General features: G+C 35.3%; 1 protein-coding gene across 3 annotated transcripts in view; it reads left to right on the top strand.

Annotated features, from left to right (window-relative positions):
* The window catches only part of LOC149805428 (uncharacterized), an 89,098-nt gene that overhangs the window by 14,791 nt on the left and 50,331 nt on the right, over positions 1 to 23,976 (top strand). For all 3 annotated transcript variants that reach the window (XM_089950007.1, XM_089950005.1, XM_089950008.1), the window contains 4 exons: positions 7,078 to 7,178; positions 18,196 to 18,352; positions 20,995 to 21,150; positions 23,013 to 23,378. In XM_089950007.1, coding sequence (XP_089806133.1) covers positions 7,078 to 7,178; positions 18,196 to 18,352; positions 20,995 to 21,150; positions 23,013 to 23,378 — 780 coding nt within the window. The remainder of the gene's footprint in view (positions 1 to 7,077; positions 7,179 to 18,195; positions 18,353 to 20,994; positions 21,151 to 23,012; positions 23,379 to 23,976) is intronic.

Raw genomic sequence — 23,976 nt, forward strand, 5'->3', positions numbered from 1 at the left:
CTGGCAAACAGCAGTTTTCTGGACCCTTCCAACAGCAACAGTATCCTACACCAAGCAGATCACCCTTACAGGTTGGATGGACCAGCCAGACTGACCATATCCATGATATCAATACATTGTGAGCCAGCATTACATTTGGAGCCATCTGGCCTAGCTTATCTGACCACATCAGGCTGGTATTCTCCAGCTAGACCATGCTTCATGCTGAACACAACTTGGCCAGCCCTACTTGCATATCCAACAATTAGAATCGTCTTTATGCATGGTGATGATTTGGCAACATCATTGCCTTACAGAACGTTTTATCCCAGGATGCAGAGTGCACAGAAGGATGATAATCCCCTGGTCAGTGATTGGGCAACATGAACTTGCCTGCACATTTCAGTCCAGCCATGGAAAAAACTGAATTTAGTCTTAAGGCCACAATTAAAGCACTGTACAGAATTTTGCCTCTGTCAGAATGCCTCATCCACTGGCAGTAAAGGGTATTTACAAAGTCAAGGCCTCAGTGGATGTTGATGATAATGAGTGTCACCCACTCTCAGAAATTTTACTAGTTGTCAGTTGTTGTATAAATTATGATTCTCATGAAATTTGTGATCCTGGTAAATTAAGGACTCATGTCAAGGAAAATGGTTTAGTACTTTGAATGTGAGAGGATCAGTATAGCTAGACAGCCTTCTTCTTTGTTGGCATATGAGTGGAGGTAATGCATTTTCAACAACTGGTGTCATGTTAATGATGTCACACCGCTCTCACCCTCCATTCCCCAACTTGCTAACTTTATTCTTTTTCTGTGTGAAGATGATAAGCTAACCCCTATCACAACTGAGAGATACCTTTCCATGGTCTCAGACACATTTAAGATGTTATGGAACAGACAATATTGCCCACAACAATAACCTTTCTGACTTGTTGGCCACTTTCTGTGTATCCTTGCTCACCTTGTTCCCAGAATGGAACCACTCATGGTTCTAGATGTGGATCAACTCAGCTTAGTTTTGAGTCTTCCACCTCACTGAAGCAATTATGCTATAACAGATGCTTCCTGATAGTGCTGGGTTCAGCTTGCAGGGTGAGTGTGCTGCATGGATCAAAACTACATGCAATTCCATTCTGACATCTTAGTGGATCTAATGCTGCAACCTAGTTTTATTTCTAAAACTAGGCTACCATTGATAGGCAACCAGCAAATAACTCTCTGTTCTCTTTCCTTCTCACTTGATCCATTAAAGAGAAGTGATGCTTAAATAACTGGTATTCCCCCTTAAATGCTATCTGAGGTGTACAGAGAATGCCTGCAGCAGCCATCGAAGGCTCATCTTGCTGGCTAAGGCAGGAAGCAAGACATAATGCCACAAGTGTTAGCAGCTTAGCTTAAGGGGGTTATTAGATCCACATAATCTCATAGGATAAGGTTAACTTTTGTTGATTTCAGGTCACAAATATGAGCAATTGACACGACTCTGGTGTTCAAAAGTAACATGGTTTGAGACTTGGTGAAGTCAATCAACTTCATCTGTAAGACTTACTCCCCTTTATTTATAAGATGTGTAAAGAGAAAGAAATTTGTATGTCTTTCAAGGAAAGCCTTACTCAGAGGTAGCAGAGAGTAATTTCCTAATGTTAATATGATTGGGTAAGTATGTATGGACAAACGTAATTTACTATAAGAAAAATGTTAACAGAATGATAGTCACAGTTGTTACATTAGAAGCGATGATTCTGATTACCAACATACAATCAAAGCAACTTTATGAACTAGCTTGACTACTTCTTAGGTTTGTTCTCTGAAAATGGTCATTTTTGTCAAGCTTGCCTTGGCAGAAGCCCTACATAGTGGGTGTTGTATCTGATGAAGCCATGAAACTTTGTGGATGTTATGACCATCATTTGAAGATGCAAATAACAACAACTCTCTAAGCTCACACAATATATCTTGGAGTTATTGCACTTTTTGTCCAGCAGCTAGTTGCAGTATATGACAGAATTTTTTATGGCAGTATTTGCACACATCTTTGTGCCGGGTGAGCTTATGGTATGGTACAGTGTATGTTGTCCACTCTGGAGGTCATATTTCTGATTCAGTTTTGATCAAACTTGAAACGTGGGGTTATATGATTAAGATCATAGACATATTCGATATTGAGTGGGATACATGTATTTTAATTAGGGTACCTTGCAGCAGATTTTCTGACCTTGTTACCACTCAAGATGTCATCTTTATGAACAAATTTTGATCAGACTTGGAATGATGAGCGAGATATAAACAAAAAATAAAGAGGTTGTCTTGTGCATTAGATTGGTTGAGCTTGTCACCATGCTGGATGCAATATTTTTTAATGCAATTTTGATCAAACTTTAAATTTGCGCAAGGTCTTGAATGAATGTGATTATGAGGAAGATCAGTGTGTATTTTATTGAGGTAATCAGTAGGGTAGGATATCGTGTAAGTTGCATAACACACTAGTGACACCTTTGAACATGCTGTGAGAAGTGTCAGATCAGTGTGTATTTTATTGAGGTAATCAGTAGGGTAGGATATTGTGTAAGTTGCATAACACACTAGTGACACCTTTGAACATGCTGTGAGAAATGTCAGATCAGTGTGTATTTTATTGAGGTAATCAGTAGGGTAGGATATCGTGTAAGTTGCATAACACACTAGTGACATCTTTGAACATGCTGTGAGAAGTGTCAGATCAGTGAATTCATAGCAGTGATTACAGCTTGATATGAATGAGCTTAGAGGGACAATTTGCCAAATGAAGTCCACAGGAAGTGTACAAACAGCTCAGTATGTTAAATGTAAAGGTGAAAAGTATGCAGCATGTATGATCTTTTTTGAGTTTTCAGACCGAATAGAGCATTATGGATATAATTATTGCTAATTTTTTGAATTTGAAATAGATCACTGGAGGAATATGGCATGTATTTCTAAAAGAAATTTATTAGTGTTTGCTCATTGACAAAAGATTCAGCTTGATTGAAATTAATGTACACTGAGCAAAGATTTCATGAAGAAAGGATGAAATCTTTCCCTTTCTCTCTCTCTCTTTCTCTCTCTCTCTCTCATAAACACAGATTAATTGCATTCATTCATTTGGATTTAAGTTCGGTTGGGGTATACTGGAAGCGTGAAATTATTGTTATCACTACACAAATTAAGTTCTTTATGTATTTCCTTATTTTTTAAAAATTTTGTATACAATCCCATGCATTAGTAAAAAATTTAGGTGCACAAAGATGATCTTGCTTGTGTTAGGTACTAACTTGGACCACAGAGCAGAGTAGGTTATGTTGAATTTTCTATAAATAGTTGAATTCTGAATAAATAACAAACTTTTTTAGTGCAGGTGATTTTTTTCAGAACTGGCCATTTCACACCTGTTTGCTTTATGCAGGTGAAATGATACCAATGAAATAGTAATTTGCCATTTTAATATAATGACAGTGCAGAAGGTGAAGATTGATACAAAATAATAGTTACCTTGGAAATGTGACTTTAATTTTCAATGGTCATGAATTATTAATCTTCTGACTTTTTATTTGTTTAACATTAGAATGTCAAGCAATTGCGTTGTACATTCTGGAAGTAGTATGTGGGTTTCATGAGGAAAGTGCTGTATTTCTTCTGCTTTAAGAAAATACCATAATGCCTTCCATATTTAACGAAAGACATCAAATTGTTAATAATTTTTGAACATATATTTTTTCTATCAAAATTATTACATTAAAATAAGTGCCAGATTTTTATCTTTGTGAGGGCTCATATTGCATTATGGGTGTGGAACCTATGATGTAACTAATGGTTACTGATTTATGCTAGTCACTAAAACATTTGTGATGTATGATGCAATGCAAAATGGTGACTAATATGAATCCTGCATCTGATCAACTGGAGCAGTCTAAGTTGAAAAAAATTGGCTGAGCTAAAATCACCAATGAATTCAGTTTGTATATAATTATTTGGGTTATCCTGTCAAGGATAAGAATGGCATCAGAACAGTTGATAAATCTAGGTTTGTCTGTAGTCTGTTACATATTTTGAGCATGCCAGGAATATGACCAATATGCCAACACATTTTACAATGCCACCCAACCTTTGACATTTTACATTTTGGAACACCTTCAAGTTGTTATATGTATATGTGTACTTCTGAATGTATCAGCATTCTGACTCTTTCTTTCTCTCCTCATATACTTATCTATCTACATGTACTAATTAACATCTACTTATCTATCTACATGTACTAATTGACATCTACATACCTATCTATATGTACTAATTGACATATACTTATGTATCTACATGTACTAATTGACGTCTACTTATCTATCTGCATGTACTATTGAAATATACTTATCGATCTACATGAACTAATTGACATCTACATATCTACATATCTATCTACATGTACTAATTGACACCTACTTATCTGTGATAAAAGGTGCAAGGAACTTAGTCAATTCATTCATTGATTTATAGTTTCTAACCTGACTCTTGAGTAGAGTGGCCCTAACACCGTCATCTTATGCATGTTTCATGCTTAACGGAAGTTTTCAGTGTAATAGATGGACATGCTCAGATCCATTTCCAGTTTCTGGACAAGTCCATTTTCAGCAAAGGGGTGTATCACGACTACAGATGTACATACATAAGTCGTCTGCTTCCAATATTTACAATGTCGAATCATGCAAAGGAAAAAAATGACAACTACAAATTTGCTCTTCATGTGGATTTAACAAGCGGTTTAATTTCTATGTTCATATATGCAGAGGGATATAATTCCAAACTCTGAACATTATGTAATTTACCGCAATTATTCAGCAGTGCCGAACAGGATGAACTACATCATTATGTTGTCTGATGGAAATAAACTTGCCTATAGTGTACGCAATATGGCGCCGTGTTAGTATGGAAAATCCGTTAAGCATGAAATGGTGCAGGGGATGCCAGCATTAGTGCCATTCTGGTCACAGGTTAGAAATTATAGATCATTGATTCAATTGACTTAGTTCTGTGCGATTTTTATCACATTAAACGTTCTCGTTTTTGAAATCGGTAGGGGGGTACAAACAAACGGGGATGTAGAGTCAGACTATAATTTACATCTACTTATCTATCTCCATGTACTAATTACATAAATCTCCATGTACTAATTACATAAATCTCCATGTACTAATTACATAAATCTCCATGTACTAATTACATAAATCTCCATGTACTAGTTACATAAATCTCCATGTACTAATTACATAAATCTTTTTTGATAACTTTAAATATTGACATATACTTTTAAGGTACAAAGATAGATAAAACAAAAGTTCTCTACTGTAAAATTTAATATAATTTTATCTTTTGATGATTTTAAAGCTAAATATTTTGCATATTTCTTACAACTGTCTTGACAAGGATCACTCATGTATGTCTTATCATAATTTTCTGGGTCGGCTTGAATGGATAAATCCAACTATTTTCGCATGTCTTTGTTCTGTCGTACCTTACGAGAAGAATTTATTGAAAGTCTGAATTTATTACATTCCTCTTCATAATTGCTGATGTAAAAATGTATGCTACTGTATTAGAACAAGGTCGAGTGTATATAGGATATCCTGACTATAAAAAGCTATAAAGACATCCCACTGAGGAAACAAAAATTGTGTACATTTTTTTATTTATGAATTAAAGTCAAATCAACGCAAGATTTTGAAAATTTTAGTACAAGTAGAAAGGTAGGTGGACAAGCAAATTTTATGCAACCACTAGTCCTGGACAAATGGATGAAAAAATATTTGAGCTGCCCTGTATGCTGTTCAGAATATCATGAAGTTCCTATCATATAGTTTCTTCCTTTTTCCTCATTTTTCATGCACCAGGAATAGCTTATGTTAGGTATTATTATGGACACAGCAAATCCAAAATCAGCATAGGTTGTGTTGAATTTTCTGAAAATGGTTGAAAAGTTTTGGGGCATTTTAATTTTTTTTATGTGTCCTTTTTGGAACGATTAATTGGGACACTGCACATCCACAAATCATTTTGGGTTATGTTGAATTTTCTGGAAATAGTTGAAAACTTGTTGGGAAATTTAATTTTTGGTACAAGTTACCTGTCTGGAAAGAACTTAATCATACCAGTTCACTTTTTTATCCCATGCAGAAACCCATAGGCTACACTCAATAAACATTTTATTTTCTAATTAGGATCTGACACTGTTTTGTTGAATGCAAGTAGTATTCTTCACTGCTTGGCAAATCGCCAGGAAAATCAAAAAATTTTAAAATGATTTTCTTAAGGACTATGGTAGAATGCAATGACGCATCATTGGCTCAGTGAGTGATGCATGTAAGAATAAGGATGTGATGATGGTGTAATTACCCATTTTTAAATTTATCTAAAATGCAGCAGACAAGCAAATTCAAATGCTAATGTACTTGTGCATAATGCATTTAGTGCAATTATGTCAAGATGCACAGGAAATTAATATTGATTATCATGCAGACATTTTGGAGTCCTGCAGGTCCTTCTTATCATATGATTATACTTGTGGTAAATCGTACTCTTCCCAGGTGTCTTTTATAAATTAACATTAGTAATCTTTGAAAAAAAACATAATTTCCATCAATCAGTTATTTTGTCTCTATTTCTTGTACAAATATAAATGTGGTTTTAAGTCAGTTTCATTGCTGACTACTCTGGTGGCCTCGTCGTTAGAGCTTCTGCCTTGGATGCTAGAGGTTGCAGGTTTGAACCCACCCTGAGTCATACCAAAGACTTATAGAAATGGTACTAATAACTGTCTCACTTTGCGCTCATTGTTAAGAGGTCAGTGTTAGGACTGGTCATCCTGGTGTCAAGACAATGTGACTGGGTGGGACATCATGCTACATGTCTGTGGCATGATGCCACAGTGCTAGACATCACTATAAACTGCCACACTGCAGACATCAGTGATATAACTGAAATTTTTTTAAAGCTACATTAAAAATTCAAATCAACGTACACTAAAAATCCATAGCTTCAGCAATTTTTACGGGGTAAACCATGCTTGAACACTATATTGTCATTTACAGGCATTTCAGAAGATGAAGGAAATGTCAGAACAGATTTCCAAGACTCTGAAGGAGAAGAGAGGTCCTTCACTGGGTTCTCAACAGCGACACCATTCTTCCCAGTAAGTACAAAACAGCATTATAATAGCAGTAATATGTAACTGCTATTATTGGATTGCATACCTTTTCTAGGACACTAAGTTCCAATGTCTATAAATTAAACAGTCCCGCCCCCACTTAATAATTAAAGTACCAGAATTGAAAACAACATGATCTCATTCCATGTTCACAGCCAACATATGGAATACCTTCCTCGTTTTCCCTAGATTTAATGTTGGCAACATGAGTACCAAGTTGTTCATTGTAATTTGCCATTGTTCTTGTTTTGAGACATAATATCATGTACAGTTGTATTCACTGAGCGATTTTTTCTTCTTCTCCCCTTCATTTTATCATTTGCATCCTGTTTAGCATCAATGCTTCTGTTCATTGTTCCCCTTCTTGGTAACTGGTGTTCAGGTAAGTATTAACTGCATACCTTTTCAGAAGCCAATCAATCTGACGGGACCAGTTTTTGAGCAAGGTTGCCAACTGCATTGTCCAGACTGAGAGGCTGCCAATTCTAGGGTTTCCAATTCGGATGATGAATCTTTTGGAATTGGTGCAGTAGGAAATGCATTGATCTTAGCTGTTCCGTTTAAATGCTGTTGTAGATTTTCTTCTCTTCCTTTTTGAGGAAGGAGAATGTTTGGTGTCTGCTGTTAAGGGTTATAGGGTCAGCCCCTCATTTGTCTGATCACATAAGGTATATTTAGCTTCAGTGCCTTGACAGAATCTTTTGTGTGTTCTTTAGGCATTGTGAATACTCCCTTAGGAACCTTTGAGTGAAGCTTCCTATGAGAACCTTGCCCATAAGACCATTTTCTTGCTGTCCTTACCATGAACATACCTGTCAACTCTCCAGTGGGAGGAAAAAACTTAACGATTTTGGGGGTTTTTCCACGCCTACCTCCCGATTTCATATTATCTCCCAATTTTTGCAGAGATCTCCCAATTATTACATTTTTCTTCAGTAACTAGAATGTTAAATCTAAACATTATTCAGGTCAATCTATGAATGTTTCTAACCTTACAACAATACTAAAATCTGAAAATAAACCACAACAATATCATTGTCAGCAATTAGTTTCAATCCCAAGAATGATCACTGTAATGCTGTAGCATCTCCATTCTAACCAAAGAAACTTATACAAGTGAACACCTGGTATTACTGTACCATATATACAAACTCGAATTACCATCATTAAACTAAAAGAAGGAATGGAGAATCATACTATGTAGCTTATGTACCTTCAAAAAATTATTCAGAATAAATCCTTTTTAGTAAAAAAAGGGATATAAAACATGGGAAAATAAGTTGCCACATGTATGATACATGTAGCTTGAGAGTCTGCATATTTAGGTACCACTAGTTACAACAAAATAGGGCATCGTTTATTTGCCAATCAATTGCTCGTGCTTACATAACATGCACTGTAGAACATTTATCATAACATTTAATTAGTCATGTTGGCTTTCTTGCTTGAGGCTTCTGAAGGTTAGTCTTAAGTAAACAAGCAAGAAAGCCAGTATGACTAATAAACTACAGTTTTATAACAGTAATACATTACCTGCTATTATTGCATTTCTGAATGCTTCCTCTGATATTTCAGTGGCCACTATTTCTAGGTCAACTGTCCTCATAATCAAAAGACTTTATCAGTTTCTCATTGAGAAGGCTCTTTCTTGCATGAGAATTAAAGCTGATGAAGATTGGGTTATTCCTACATGTTGGGCCTGTTTAAATCACTCATCTTTGGACGATGTTATAAAATCCACCATCCAGCATCTTATACTACTTTCTCCACCATTTATCTTCAATCGTTGACACATGAGAGCAAAGATATTATTGGTTGGGCCTTACACTAATGGCACAACATGTCACACAAGCTTTTACAATAATGAACACACACTTCTATCATCATAAGTACAATAGTTTTCTATACCAGATTTGTTGAGGCCATCAGCCTCCCTCCTAAATGGTGAAATTCAAAAATGCAGTAATATGTTACTGTTATAAAAAAGTAGTTTTTGGTGGGGGAGCAGATGGTAAGTTACATATCAATCTTCAAAGGTCAAGGTTTCAGTGCAATATTTTGAACTTTCCTTTCCACATTAAATTTTCTAGCCATTTGAGATTAAGGGATCAAACTTGGTATATTTATGCATCATCATTAGAATTTGTGTTACAAACCACTTTGGGGGTCCTGTTTTTAAAATCATGGCCATGGCTCAATATTTTGATTTTTCTCTTGCAATTTTCATTCCATTCTATTATTTTAGAGCTATTTGTGATTAAGGTATGAATCTTGATGAAGGAGTGCCACATACTATATTGGGGGTCCTATTTTCAAGGTCAGAGTCATGATTCTATTTCTAGCTGTACCAATCATAGATCAGAAGCTCTTATGAAATGGCCTTTTGTCCATCCATCATCTGTCTGTCATTTGATAGCCATTTGCTCGAATTTGTTTTCAGTACTACTCCTAAATTACTGGGAGGATTTCCTCAAACCATTCTAGAAAACATTCATCTCAAGGTTTTAAGTGAAAAGGGTGACCCTCAGACATCCAATATGGCAGCCAGCTTGAAGAAAGTGTTTTTGTTACTTTTGAATGGATAGTCATATTAATATATCACATATCAAAGGGCTTCTTATGATGTCTGGTTGTATGTACTAATCTCATATCCAATATAGTTGTTGTCATAGCTATCTTGAAAATCTTGTTATCAATATCAGATGTTTGTATTAACATGGACATTTTTGTACTCAAAGACAATTTATTATCTCTTGTTTGTTCTCAATGAAAAAGGTGCTGATTTTGCATCAAATATGGCTACCTTTGTATCGATCTTGAAAATTATGTTATTGCTGCTCCTCCTGAATGGCTGGATAGCCATATTAAAATGAGCTTGCTTTAAAAGACTTCTTATGAAATTAGTTGGTCTAAAGTGAAAAAGGTGACAACCTCAGGCCCGACAGGGTCACCAGCACATCTTTTTGAAAATTTTGCAACATCTTGTAAATATCATTACTTATATATCAGTAATACATAACCTGTTGTTAATGCTTACACTTTTCTGGATAGAAAATACCCATAACTATATGATGAGAATTGATCCTCACTTTCTGGAAGGTTACAACATCTCACCCATGATACTGGTTCATCTGCAGAAGATCTCATTCTTTTTCTTTTGACCACCATTATTATGACTGCCAATTACTCTCTGAGAAAATTCAATTTGCTTCAAGTTGTATATCACAAATAAAGTATTTTCAGTATGTGCAACATTTTACAGTGTGAAATGTAACATTTTTTGGTACCATTTTATCATAACCCAGTATTTAGGCTATTTCCCCACCCACCCCAGGATTGTCCAGGTAACATTTATTGTAATTGTGATTTATTTTGTTCCTGCTTCTAGCTCTTTGCAGATTTTGTCTGTGGTCTTATCTCAAATCTGTTGTAATACAGTAACTAACCATTGAATAGAACATTTGTTATTTTTATTCTCCAGATGGAGTTTGCACACTAGTCATTACTTTCATTAATGATTTTTTAGTGGTCAAACACATTTGATTCTTAAAAATGTGTTGAGGATAGTATTCCTTTTTACTGTTACTTATTTGCCAATGGAAATCTCCCCTTCATTTATCAACTGTTGCAACTGCAATTATTGATATATATTTCATGGTAATGTTGCTTTTGTTTTCGCATTATTTCTTAGCTTTTTGAAGTTTAATAATGAAACATGGTGGTCTTGTGGTTCTCTTTTTTATGGCACCTCATGTATCACAGTCATAGTTTTATGTTTAAGGTCAGGATCAATTATCAATTACTTCACCTTTTCTGCATTATGTATTATTCTAAAACTGTCTGTTGCTGTGAAGGATATATGTCCCGATAAAACTATGTGTTCTCTCCTTCACATGGGTCTGTTCACAATAAAATAATTAGAATTCACAAGGAAATGTAATATAACTTAATAAGAATTAATATTTTCCAAATTACTATTTTATTTAATCTGTTGCCAACACATAATACATCATTATGGAGAAGAGTTTAGTATTTACATATTTGTTTTAATTAAAATCCATCTTAAAAAAATTAATGGTTATGAAAGATAAAAGCAAATTGAGGAATGTAGTCTCATATAAAAAAGATATAATGTCACTGATATAGAAAGGGAGTTGATTCATATTTGCTCTACCTCTAGTATTGGTTTTATACATCTCTCTGTCCTCACTTCTCTCTCTCTTTCTCTCTCTCTCTCTCTCTCTCTCTCCATCACAAATGAAATGAATTTAACTTTCACTTTGACTGTCCTGGAAACCCAAATGCATCAAAACTCATAGATTCCATTAATGTTTTCAACCTGAAACAGTCATTTAACCAACCCACCCATAAACACAGTTGCATTTTAGACTGGATTCTTCATAGACCTGATGAAAACATTCTACGGTCCTCCCTGGTAACCCATGATCTTGCATCAGATCACCTCTGCATTATATGCCATCTTGATGTATCAGTCCCTAACCCTCCCTCTTTATCTGCTTCTAAGAGAAACCGCCGTATGATAAATAGAACCAAACTAATGCACAACATCCAAGCTAGCTTATCAACTTGCTTACCTCCTACCGCAGAATAACTCGATAACTGCCTGCGTTCATTGCTTGACAAACATGCACCAGCTACCAAGTGCAGAGTATCAATTCAAAAGTGTTCTCTATGGTATAGCAGTGTTAGGGACCAGCTTCACACTGCTAAAAGAGACCGTTGTAAAGCTGAGAGGCTTTGGCTTTCCACCAGACTCACTATTCATAAGCAAATCTATGAAGCCGCTAAGAAGAATGTCACAAATATAGTCCATGCAGCAAAATCAGCCCACTACACTACTAAGATCATGGAAAGTTCCAGCTGCAAAGAGCTCTTCAAGATTACTAACAAGCTAATGTCAAGGAACAAATCAACACCACTTCCAACTACCTTCTCTCCAGTCGACCTTCTGGACATGTTTGCAAATTTCTTCCGTGACAAAGTACAAACCATTAGAGATAAGCTTGACACCACAATTTCAATTGACTCATCATCACCATACAGTTGGGATACAGAATTTGAGTGGCAGCCATTAGCAGCATTTGAACCTGTCTATGGATTTCGTACGTACAGTCCTGATGAAGAGTGCACCAAAGTCATGTGAACTTGATCCAATTCCAACATCACTGCTGCTTGAGTTCTTAGATCCAGTATTGCCTTCACTAACTGATGTTATTAATACCTCTCTCTCATCTGGGGAATTCCCATCATTTTTCAAAACTGCCATTGTAAAGCCTCTGCTGAAGAAACCAACACTAGACCATAACGATTTAAATAACTACCGCCCAGTTTCTAATCTCCAATTCATATAAAAAATCTTAGAAAAGGTTGTTCTATCCCAGCTTGTATCTCATCTAAATTCAAACAGTCTTTTTAGCAATGTACAATCTGCATATTGCCTTTGCCACAGTACTGAAACTACTCTTGTAAAAGTATTTAATGACATTCTCTCTGCGTTGGATAGCGGAAAGATTACAGTCCTTGCCCTCCTTGATTTGTCTGCAGCATTTGACACAATAGACCATAATATATTACTTCACCATCTCCAGCATGTATTTGGCATTCATGATACAGCCTTACTGTGGTTCAAGTCCTATTTGGTCAACAGGACACAAATTGTATCTGCAAATGGAATACACTCCAGCCCAGTTGATCTGTGTTGTGGTGTTCCACAGGAGTCTGTTCTTGGACCTGTTCTCTTCATTCTGTACACTCAGTCGCTCTCAAGTGTCATAGATCATCATCCAGTGTCTCACCAATTGTACACTGATGACACCCAAATATACAAATCTAGCCACCCAGCTGAAGTTGATGCTACCATCCAAGGTGTAGAGAGGTGCATTTCTGATGTGAAATCATGGATGACATGTAACAAGCTGCAGATGAATGATGATAAAACTGAGGCCATTCTGATCACAACACAAAGACTTTCTCATTCACATCCTTTACCTCAAACAATAAAGATCAGCAGTACCAACATTAAATTCACACAATCAGTGGGAAACCTAGGTATTACTCTGGACAGTACTCTGACATTGCACAAACATGTCATGAACATATGCAACGCTGCATATCTTGAGCTGAGACGCATCAGCTCAATTCGCAAATATCTTTCAGTTGATGCCACTAAAACACTTGTGTGTTCATTAGTACTTTCAAGACTGGACTATTGTAACTCAATTGCTTGGACCATACTTAGAGTACCACGATCAGAGCACACCTCCCCACTGCTCTGTACCATACACTGGCTATCCATTCGATCCAGAATCAAACACAAAATTTGTTCTCTGTGCTACGTTTCACTGTCTGACTCTAGTCCAACATACCTATCCGACCTCACCCATGTGTACACACCAGCAAGATACTTATGCTCCTCTTCTGACAATTGTATACTCATTACTCCCACAATGAAAACAAAGTCATATGGACAGCGTTCTTTTGCATACCAGGGCCCAGCAATGTGGAATGAATTGCCCACTGAAGTTAGACACAAAGATACAGTGATCACATTCAAGAGGGCTCTCAAAACTCACTTATTTCTACTGCAAGAACAAACTTAAAGACCTAATAATGTTTCCTACCTTAAATATTCTCAGCATGTTTTTTAATATTTTCTAATTTTATGGTGTTTGTTTTTGTAATCATATCATTATATGTTTTTTATCTTATAGGTGCTGTCTAATGTTGTAAAGCGCTTAGAGGTTCTAAAGATTCGGTGCTATACAAAGTCCTCATTATTATTATTATTATTGTTTACATATGTAATTTCCAGATGATTTAAAAATATAAAAATGCAAAGTATCAAGTTGAGTACTGTAGCATCATTTATTTTCAATGGGCTCAATTTTCTTGGTTTTGTAAATAAAGACATCTTTTTTGCCTGTCTTGCAACCTCATTAATCAAGCCATTTCGTCAGAATGGATAATTCCAGCTTGTGTGACAATGAGTGAAAGATTGGTACTTGTAATCAGTGGTTTTGATCAAGCTGGAATTGCAAAATTTTGCGATTTCAGGATCATTTACCTGACATGCATTTGTGTACATCATGAGACTTGATTGATATGATGTTGATACAGTGGCTTTGTCTGAAAATCAGTGCAGTGTGAGCTTTAGTACTCAGTTGTAATTAGTGTCTATACATAGTATTTACTGGGTAATTGTGCTTCAGTTAATAGTTCTAATAATTTAGAGGCTTGCTGTTCTCTGGTGGCTGAGTAGTTAGAGCATCTGCCTCAGAGGCAGGAGGTTGCAGGTTTGAACCCAGGCCTAGTCGTGTCTGTGGCATGATTCCCCAGTGCTAGACATCACTATAAACTGCCACACTGCAGGCATCGTAGCGATATGGCTGAAAAATTGTTAAAGCTACATTAAAACTCCAGATCCAAAGCACTTTCTCTTTGGATTAAAATGCATGGATAAAACAGATGTTCCCAAATGAAGGATCAATTTGAATATTAAGTATTAACTTTTCATATACTATTATTTTTTGTATTCTTTCTTTCATTTTCAGTATTTACTTTGAAAACCTTATGCTATTTCTCATTTATCTCTATCCATACTTATCTCACATATTTAAGGCAGCCACCAGATACTTATGCTTTATAAATTTATTTTCAAAGGTTTAAAATAAAACACATGTCAAAGCTAGTATTTTATTATCAGATTACAGTACTGGTGTTGATTTATCAAATACTTGTAGTATTGTTGGTGTCTAGGAATGAAACATAGTAAGAAAATTGTCATCATCATATGTGACTTCTTTTTTGTTGGGGTTTTTAAATATTTGTTTTAGGACAGCAATGAAAACCACGAAAATTGGTTCTCCATGAAAATTTCTGATACTATATTTTCTTCAATGGCTACTGTCTTGAACCAGCATTACACTTGGGTAAAAGGGTATTATATTCTCTAGACTACAAGGACATTTATTACAATGAAATTAAGGTTACATTGGAGAAATGATGTGAAAAATAATGTTAAGCAGTAGCTTTTATCTTAACAGAATATTCATCTCCCTATTCTAACAGCAACTTCCCAGTAATGAACACGTATATTTCCTATGTATATTGCTCTCTGCTGATGTGTTCTTGATCTTTGTTTCTAATGCCCTGTTTCCCCCATTGTAGTCATTCTCAGTCAGTACATTTGATATAATAAACCACACTACATGTTTTCATATTTTCAGTTTTGTCCTTTACATGTGTAAGTTGTGGTCTTGAAGAGTTGTATGGTTTGCAGTATATGTTGATCCTATGTTGTCTTAATACTCTAGCTATGACTTCTGATTTACCATGGATATATGGCGTACTGATGTTTGTTCTTTTTGGGCCACTCCTGGTTTTGTTTGTTGTTTTTTTTTTCTCACTTTTCTGGAAGTTTGAAAATACACTCTGGATAACCATTTACCCTTGATTCAGCTTTCACATGCTCTTCTTCTATTCGATCTGTCTCATCATTAACTAGGGAGTTATCGAGGTGCATTTAAGATCTCACTACTGACCTCTTGTGTTCCAGATGGTGATTGGAAAAAATTCATTTTGCAGCACACTGGCTTGCACCTTTGACCTTTGGGTGAAGGTAATAGAAAATTTGTGTTACGGTTTTGGTTAAATGGTGGCTTCAGACTGATGGATGGGTGGTTATTTCACATGTTGGTATACGTAATAGGTTACTCTGACCAATATGATTCACTGACTTTGGTTAAATTTTGTTCTTTTACTGTTCTCACTTGAATCATTACACTAGACAATAATAAACTTCATTCTTAGTACCAAACGGATTCAGCAGATCACTGTGACCTATATTTAGTATTTTGCTGGCTTAGGTGATGTTTTTGCATTTAGCTCATGACCACACAGGTTTTTGCATGTTCTGTACACACTATCCTCTCTAGAATCATGAAACTTGGTGAGGGGATGCATCTTGATGAAGTCTACTCTTTCACTTCATTAATAAGTCATTGTGGCCCATATTTTGTGCTTCAGTGGGTTGCATTTTGTGGTACTGTGTTAGCTTAGTTTCTGGAGCTTCAGACTTGTAATCTACAGGTTGTAGATTCAATACCTGGTGAAGCCAGCTCGGACCAGCTTCTTTGCTGTATCCTTGAGAAAGGTCGTTTGTTTCAGTTTCCTTGTTAGAGCTAATAGTGTGTTAAATGTACCATTAAAACCATCATACCAACCCAGATTTTGCTTGATGTTCATTTCTCAGGCAGTTTTCATGCTAAAATCATGAAATGGATATGTTTTTGATACTACCACACTCTTTCAGCAAATGAATGTCATCTTGACCTATATTTTGTCTTTTACTAGCTTTAGTGAAGTTTGTGCCTTATGACCACATGAATTTGTGACATGCTGCATGCATTCTGTCCCAACTAGAATGTGAAACTTGCTGAGTGGATACCATTTTATTTTATAAGTTCTACATCTTTATGACCTCCATTTTTTGTACTTAAGTGACTTTGTTGAAATTTTGTATTTATAGTGTGTTCCAATCTTGAAACATGATAATTGGATGCATCTGTTTGTACCACACCCTTACAATCAAAATTCCTGGTGACCTCTATTTTATACTTTACTAACAAGGGGTAAGTATTTTCTTTTTATGACCAGACAGATTTTTCCATGCTATGTGCATTCTAGCCTACTCATAGGTTTCTTTCTGACTAAGCAGTTTGAAGTAGGAATAAGTATTTGTATGCATTGGTAAACATTCCTTATTAATGACTATACATTGTGTACTGTGATCTGTTACCCTGAGGCAGGGTAAGTGAGTTGTACTTGTGAATGAATATCAGAATTAGATGAATGGACACCATTCTGCAGGATATTTATGCGAGGCTTCATCTATAATGGTTAATCAAAGTAATTATAGATACTGGTACTGCTGGCTGTCACCCCAAGGTTACTCTAAGCCTGTGACTTCCATCTAGTTTGATTTGGATTCCAGGATGGACAATGATGATAGCTTGTCAAGCAAATTGTTAAGAACAATGTCTCTTTAAAAATACTACAAAGCAACATTATTCTATGGTTTTATACACATATTCTTACCAAAAGAATCCAATATTATTTTTTCTGTTTGTGCTTAACACATCATTTGAGAAGCAAAAATCTTTTTGACTATTTTAAAAATAGAAACATGATAATACCATATTGAAATATCACCTTCAGTATGTCAGAGATACAAACATGATAGCTACCTTATTGAAATATCACTTCAGATATGTCAGAGATACAAACATGATACATACCATATTGAAATGTCAGTTTTAGTCCGTCAGAGATACAGACATGATTTATACCATGTTGAAATATCTTGTAGAGTATGTTAGAGATGCAAATACGATACATACCATATTGAAATATCTCTTTGGTTCTTGGTTAATATGGGGCCCCTGAGTGGCCAAATGGTCTAAAGCACTCTCTGTTACAGATCACTGCCATCTCACCTCTGTCTGCGTGGGTTTGAGTCTCGGATTCAGCCAACGTGGGTATGTGAGAAAGCTTGCCAGTAGCTTCTCGTGGGTCGGTGGTTCTTTCCGGGGAATTTCCCAGGTTCTTCCTCTGCCATTAATACTGGCTGCCATGTATAGCCTATCGTGTGCTGAAAAATGGCGTTAAACCCTACAACAACAACAACTTGGCTGATGTGCCAGCTAATGAAAGTTCTGAATGTTCTAAATTTGACAGCTTTTTGCTGCTTCTGACCTATGTTTGATGCTATTTGAACCCAGCTAATAGAAACATTGACTCCAATATTATTCTGTATAGATGTTCAACCTTTCTATCTGCAGAATATAGTCAAACCTATTTATTTATACCTGTGTTAATCAAATCATCTGCTACCTGGGTCAGTAACGATCCTTATATACTACTACAAACTAAGAAGGCATGTGCATTATGTTGTTCTCTTCTAAAAATGATTTCTCCATGCTAGATATGATGACTCAAAGGATGCCATCATGCAAGAGATAGAGGAGCAGGCCACTAGGAAGAAGATGGAGGAGGAAGCTTTTCAGGCCAGGCTACAGCAGATGGATGCAGTAGAGAGACAGAATGAGAAAAAGAAGAAGAGAAAAGAAAAGAAAATACAGGTTGTTCCTCTATGAATTAGTTTGTAATGATTGTGTCACTATCCTAGTTAGAAATGAAATCTTGCATGTGTAAAATATTGCTCTTGTTTTCTCTGTTATTTGTGATGTGGTCCTAAGTTGATAGTGATAGCAAGGAAATAAATATGGTCCTGAGTTGACAGTAATAGCAAGGAAATAAATATGGTCCTGAGTTGACAGTAATAGCAAGGAAATAAATATGGTCCTGAGTTGACAGTAATAGCAAGGAAATAAATATGGTCCTGAGTTGACAGTAATAGCAAGGAAATAAATATGGTCCTAAGCTGACAGTAATAGCAAAGAAATAATTATGATTTTACGTTGACAGTATTGGTAAGGAAATAAATATGGTCCTGAGTTGACAGTATTGGCAAGGAAATAAATATGGTCCTGAGTTGACAGTAATAGCAAGGAAATAAATATGGTCCTGAGTTGACAGTAATAGCAAGGAAATAAATAAGGTCCTACATTGACAGTATTGGCAAAAAAAAAATTAAAAAAAATATGGTCCTGAGCTGACAGTAATAGTAAAGAAATAATTACTGTCCTAAGTTGACAATAATAGCAAGGAAATAAATATGGTCCAAAGTTTACAGTAACAGGAGGGAAATAATTATGCCCTTTGGTTTCCAGTAAAAGTAGTGAAATAAATATACCCCTTGGTTTACAATAAGTGCTAGGAAATGACTATTGCTCAAATTTTACTGTAATTGCGAGGAAATAAAATATGGCCTTAATTTACAACAATGATAAGAAAATAAACATGGTGTTAATTTACAGTAATGGCAGTTAAATAAATATTACCCTAGTTTTAGTAACTACAAGGAAATAAATATTTTCCTAATGTTATATTAATTGTAAGTAATTAAATATGGCCCTAATTTACAGGAGCAACAAGAAAATAAATATGGCCCAAATTTCAGTAACATCAAGGAAACAAATACAACAACTACAAGGAAATAAATATATCCCTAATTTACAGGAGTAACAAGAAAATAAATATGGCCCAAATTTCAATAACATCAAGGAAACAAATACAATAACTACAAGGAAATAAATATGACCCTAATTTACAATAACTACAAGAAAATAAACAAGGCCCTAATTTACAGTAACTGCAAGGAAATAAATGTTCCTAATTTTACAGTAATTGCAAGGAAATAAATCTGCCATAACATTTTAGCATATCAGATAGTCCTTGTATATTCTTAGGCAGCCATATTGGTATTGTAAGCAGCTTTGGATTTACTTGATAAGATTCAGAAATAGGTGAATGTGTTCATAGGCCTACTCATTGATCAGAAGTCTTTTATCCATTATCAGTCCTTCCATTATCACAAGCTTGTTATCACTACTCCTAAACCACTTGGAGAATTGCCATGAAACTTTACACACCAATTCATCCCATCATCTGGTTCATCCTAGATAAAAATGGTACTGATTGGACATCCAATATGGCCACAACCCCTTCTGAATGGATGGGCATATTAATCTTCAGTATTCACCGCAAGTTTTCATATGATATTTTGTTGACCCTAAATGGAAATGGTGCCAGTCTATTAGTCAATATGGCGGTCACTGTGGCACACTTGAATATCTTTCTATCACCACTGCTACTGAATGAAAAGTAATATTGTCATGGAGTTTTCACATGAAGACTTCTTATGAAGTCTAGTGAAAATGGTACTGCTTGAATATCCATTATGGCCTCTACAGTGACCATTTTGAAGATATCATTATAGCTATTCCTCCAGAATGGATGGTGCCTGACACCTAGCTGTCAGACAGGGCATTCAAAAAGCCGAGAAAGACAAAAACATAAAGCAAGATGAGAAGAGAGCTAGAAGGAAGGAGAAACAAAAACTTACTCTGGAGATGGTTTCAACACTCAGCAGTTAAAAGGAAGAAATAGTCTTATCTTCAATTCCTGGAAATTCTTTTGGGCCAGTAGAGCATCTGTCCATTTGAGGGACTTTTCTGTTCTTTTTTGTTTGAATCTATAATGAATATAGCACAGTTTCATCCTTGTGGTGAAAGTTGTTTAGAGTTTTGTCTTGAACATATACTATGGTTTGCAAAGACTTTCTGCTTGAAGGAAATATATAATTGAAGGAGTCCATAGACATGGTAATTATTCACAAGCCTATTTGATGAGAACAGTTTGACTCATTTACGTTTAAATGGATTTGTAGTACAAGACTATGCACTTTATGCTGATTGGTATACATTTTGAGTGAATTTTACCTGTCAATTTGTATGTATGTAACTGTTTGGCCATTGAATTACCTTATGGATGACTATTAATGAAAGTACAGTTGTATTTCAGTATATTTATTCAGATTGGCAAAAGTTATAAAAGACACTTGTATCTCTATAAACTTAGTAAAATGTCTTGAAATACACAACTATCTGCCATTTCAGATATCTTGAAAATATTTTTGTTCAAGTTCATGAATGTTTTATGAAAAGTGTTACTCAGTAAATAATATTATAGGAACCTAGATTTGAATTTCTCAACAGTAACATTCAGATGTTTGCAAGAATTTCCATTCAAAACATGTACATGTGAAACTTGCAACAACTACCCACAATACATGCATTCAGGTTGCAACTGTGTACTTCAGAAAAAACAGCAGAGGTGTGAGACCCAGAAGAAGGCAGCTGAAAGAAAAATGGAGGAATTGGATGAGGCAGCTGATAATGGAATGAGCACTTTCCCACAGCAGAAAAATGAGGTGTCTAATTTGGAGGCTGACAAGGAAAACCACACTAAAATCAATGTAAGTAGAGTTTAATATGGTCAAATCTTGGAAATCATTTTTTTTCTAAAATAACTTTGTGTTCATTATATATAAAAAAACCAGACAATATAAAAGAATTCAATATTTGTATAATATTCTTGACCTAATAATTATTTTTCCACAATTGGTTGATTGTCAGGATTTAATTACATGAATAAAATACCAGATGTGAAAGTTAGATATAAAATAAAAGAGAAGAATTTGATGGCATGGGTGCGTAGTTCCTTTAATTCAATCTTCTTGAGATTTCCTTGTTTTGCTTGAATATGTGTCAACAAATCATTGCCAGCATGAGTAGAATTTTGTCATGAAACTTGACTTTTCATACTGTTTGAATGAGCCAATCAAAGTTTATCTTTCAGCATTTGATAAATGAGCAGGGTCAGATTGTCAACCATAGTATGTGGTGATGAGATATTTCAGCGATTAAAAAAACTCCAGGGAGATTCATACATCAATGATATTTTGTTTTAAAAATCAGAAATGAAAGAATAGAAATTAGATTACAAATGAGAAATGTAATACCAATTTATTAAAATGTTTCCTAATTTGTTTTGATTCAGGCTAATCAATTTTTTTATTTTCTTCCTTGGTTTGGAATCAGTTCAAAAGTTGCAAAAGAAGCCATTAGAATATTTACATATTTAGAGATATTGTTTAGCATTCCAAATAATTGTGTTAATAATATCTTCCTTTTTACCAACTGTTCTAAAACTAACATTAAAATATTTAAATATGACCTGAATATTCTTATAAGAAATATTTTAAATTAGTCCCCAAAATCTAGTAATAAAATGCATTTGTATATTTCTGAACTAGATGCATTCATGTTTCTTCATTAATATTGCAAATTTGCACAATGTAGAAGTTGTTATTGTGTGTTTAAAGAGAAATTCACTTGTTGCTAATATTGTCATTATGTATTTATACTGAAACTCACTCAGTTTAGCATCTTATGTACATTTGAAGTGAATATGGTGTATCATTTTCTAATATAGTTATTGATTATGAAAAAAGGACTTACATTTTTTTTGTGAACTTCAATTCATATTAAGCACAGCATACTGTTGTAGTTAAAATGTTTAATATTCCTGATTATTTAATGGACTTCCTTGGAGTTGCTTCCAGTCAGGACTTCCTTGGACTAGTCAGGTACCATGGAAATCCAATAAAACCAGAGTGGTTTATAGGACAAGGGACTGATTAGTCTGCTGATTGTGTGAAATGTTGCTTTGGTATTCCTATGAATAGCACATCAATAATTTGATATTTCTATGAATATCACATCAATAATTTGGTATTTCTATGATAATAATAATAATTTGAGATTCCTAAGATGGTGAGAGATACCACTATCATACTTATAATATTTTATAGTATTTATATAATGGTGAGAGATACCACTTAAGTGCTTTGGGATTCAATGATTGGCATCTCACATTTAGTTTTGCTGATTCTGCATATTTTGGAGATGGGGTGGGTAGCTGTAGTAGCTTTCTTGATGAAGCATAAGGCTTGAGATCCAAGGGTCATGGGTTCAGTGCAATGCAGGCCTTCTTAGGTTTTGAGGAAAGGATTTTATCTTCCATTTTCTAGTAGTGATATAACAAAATAGTGTGCTGAAGGTGTGCCATGAAAACAGCCACCATCTTTTTGTGTTATCTCATTGCCAGGATTGCATATAATTATGATGAGCCATTATCCTACAAAATTATAATAAACAAACATGAAAATTAATTTGTTTGAAATCTAAGATTAACCAATTATGCATAGATACGTATATAAGCACATGTTGCTTTTGAGTGTTGAAATTATTACCTGACTATTGTGATCTGTTTCAGGTTATACATGCATCCAGACCAGCTACGATTAATAAAGAGTCGAAGTCAGACATCTTGTTACAGCATTTTGCACCTAATTATGTTCCAACTGAGATCAAAACAGAGCCAAGGTCAAGCATTCAGGAAAAGCAGTTTAACATTGGTGGGAAGTCCTCATTGATGTTTTTGGACAGCCCAGATAAAGAAGACCCAGCTGCCGCATCACGCCTGCAGCATCACCTGAAGCAGTATGAGGAATTGATGAAAGTTCAGCCTGCACGGCACACTGAACAGCAGCTGAAAGTGGAGCGTGAACAGCTGCACCTAGAGCAGATACAGAAGGACCAGGAGGAACTAGAGAGGCTGCGAGAAAAACGGGACGATAATGTAAGTAGGAAGGAATGTTTGCCCGGCTAGAGGTGAAATGGAGTCCCACTGGTGTCTTGAAATGTTTGCCTGGCTAGAGGTGAAATGGAGTCCCACTGGTGTCATGAAATGTTTGCTTAAAACTTGACATTTGTATCATCACTCAGCATACAAAAGTATTATCACCTTTGAGTGACAACCTACTGCTAGCCTTAAAAGCAAGACAGTTCATTTCTAAGTAATGAGATGTCATTGTTTGATGTGAACACCTAGAATTGTCACCAATGGTGGCAAGACTATTTAGGAAATATTTTGCCTCTGGTGACACTTCTGAATGTGCATTCCAAATCATTCATTATTCTTACCTGGATATTCATCTGTCAGTTACTTATAATTTATTTAAGTATCAGAGCATTTGCCTCTGAATCTCTTTCACTGAGTATGTAAGGTGATGCCTTTAGGGTGACTATAGATATATTTGGCTCTTACAATTCATTATGGACCAGAATTAAAGGTCTCATCAACCACTTTAACTGAAACTTTATGCATGTATTATAATCCTTTTATGTGTGAAAGAGTCCAATTGATGTGGGAGTAGGTAGCTAGAAGTTCCAGGTTA

Source organism: Sinohyriopsis cumingii, chromosome 2, assembly GCF_028554795.1.
Source record: "Sinohyriopsis cumingii isolate HCF-2022 chromosome 2, ASM2855479v2, whole genome shotgun sequence".
NCBI lineage: Eukaryota > Metazoa > Mollusca > Bivalvia > Unionida > Unionidae > Sinohyriopsis > Sinohyriopsis cumingii.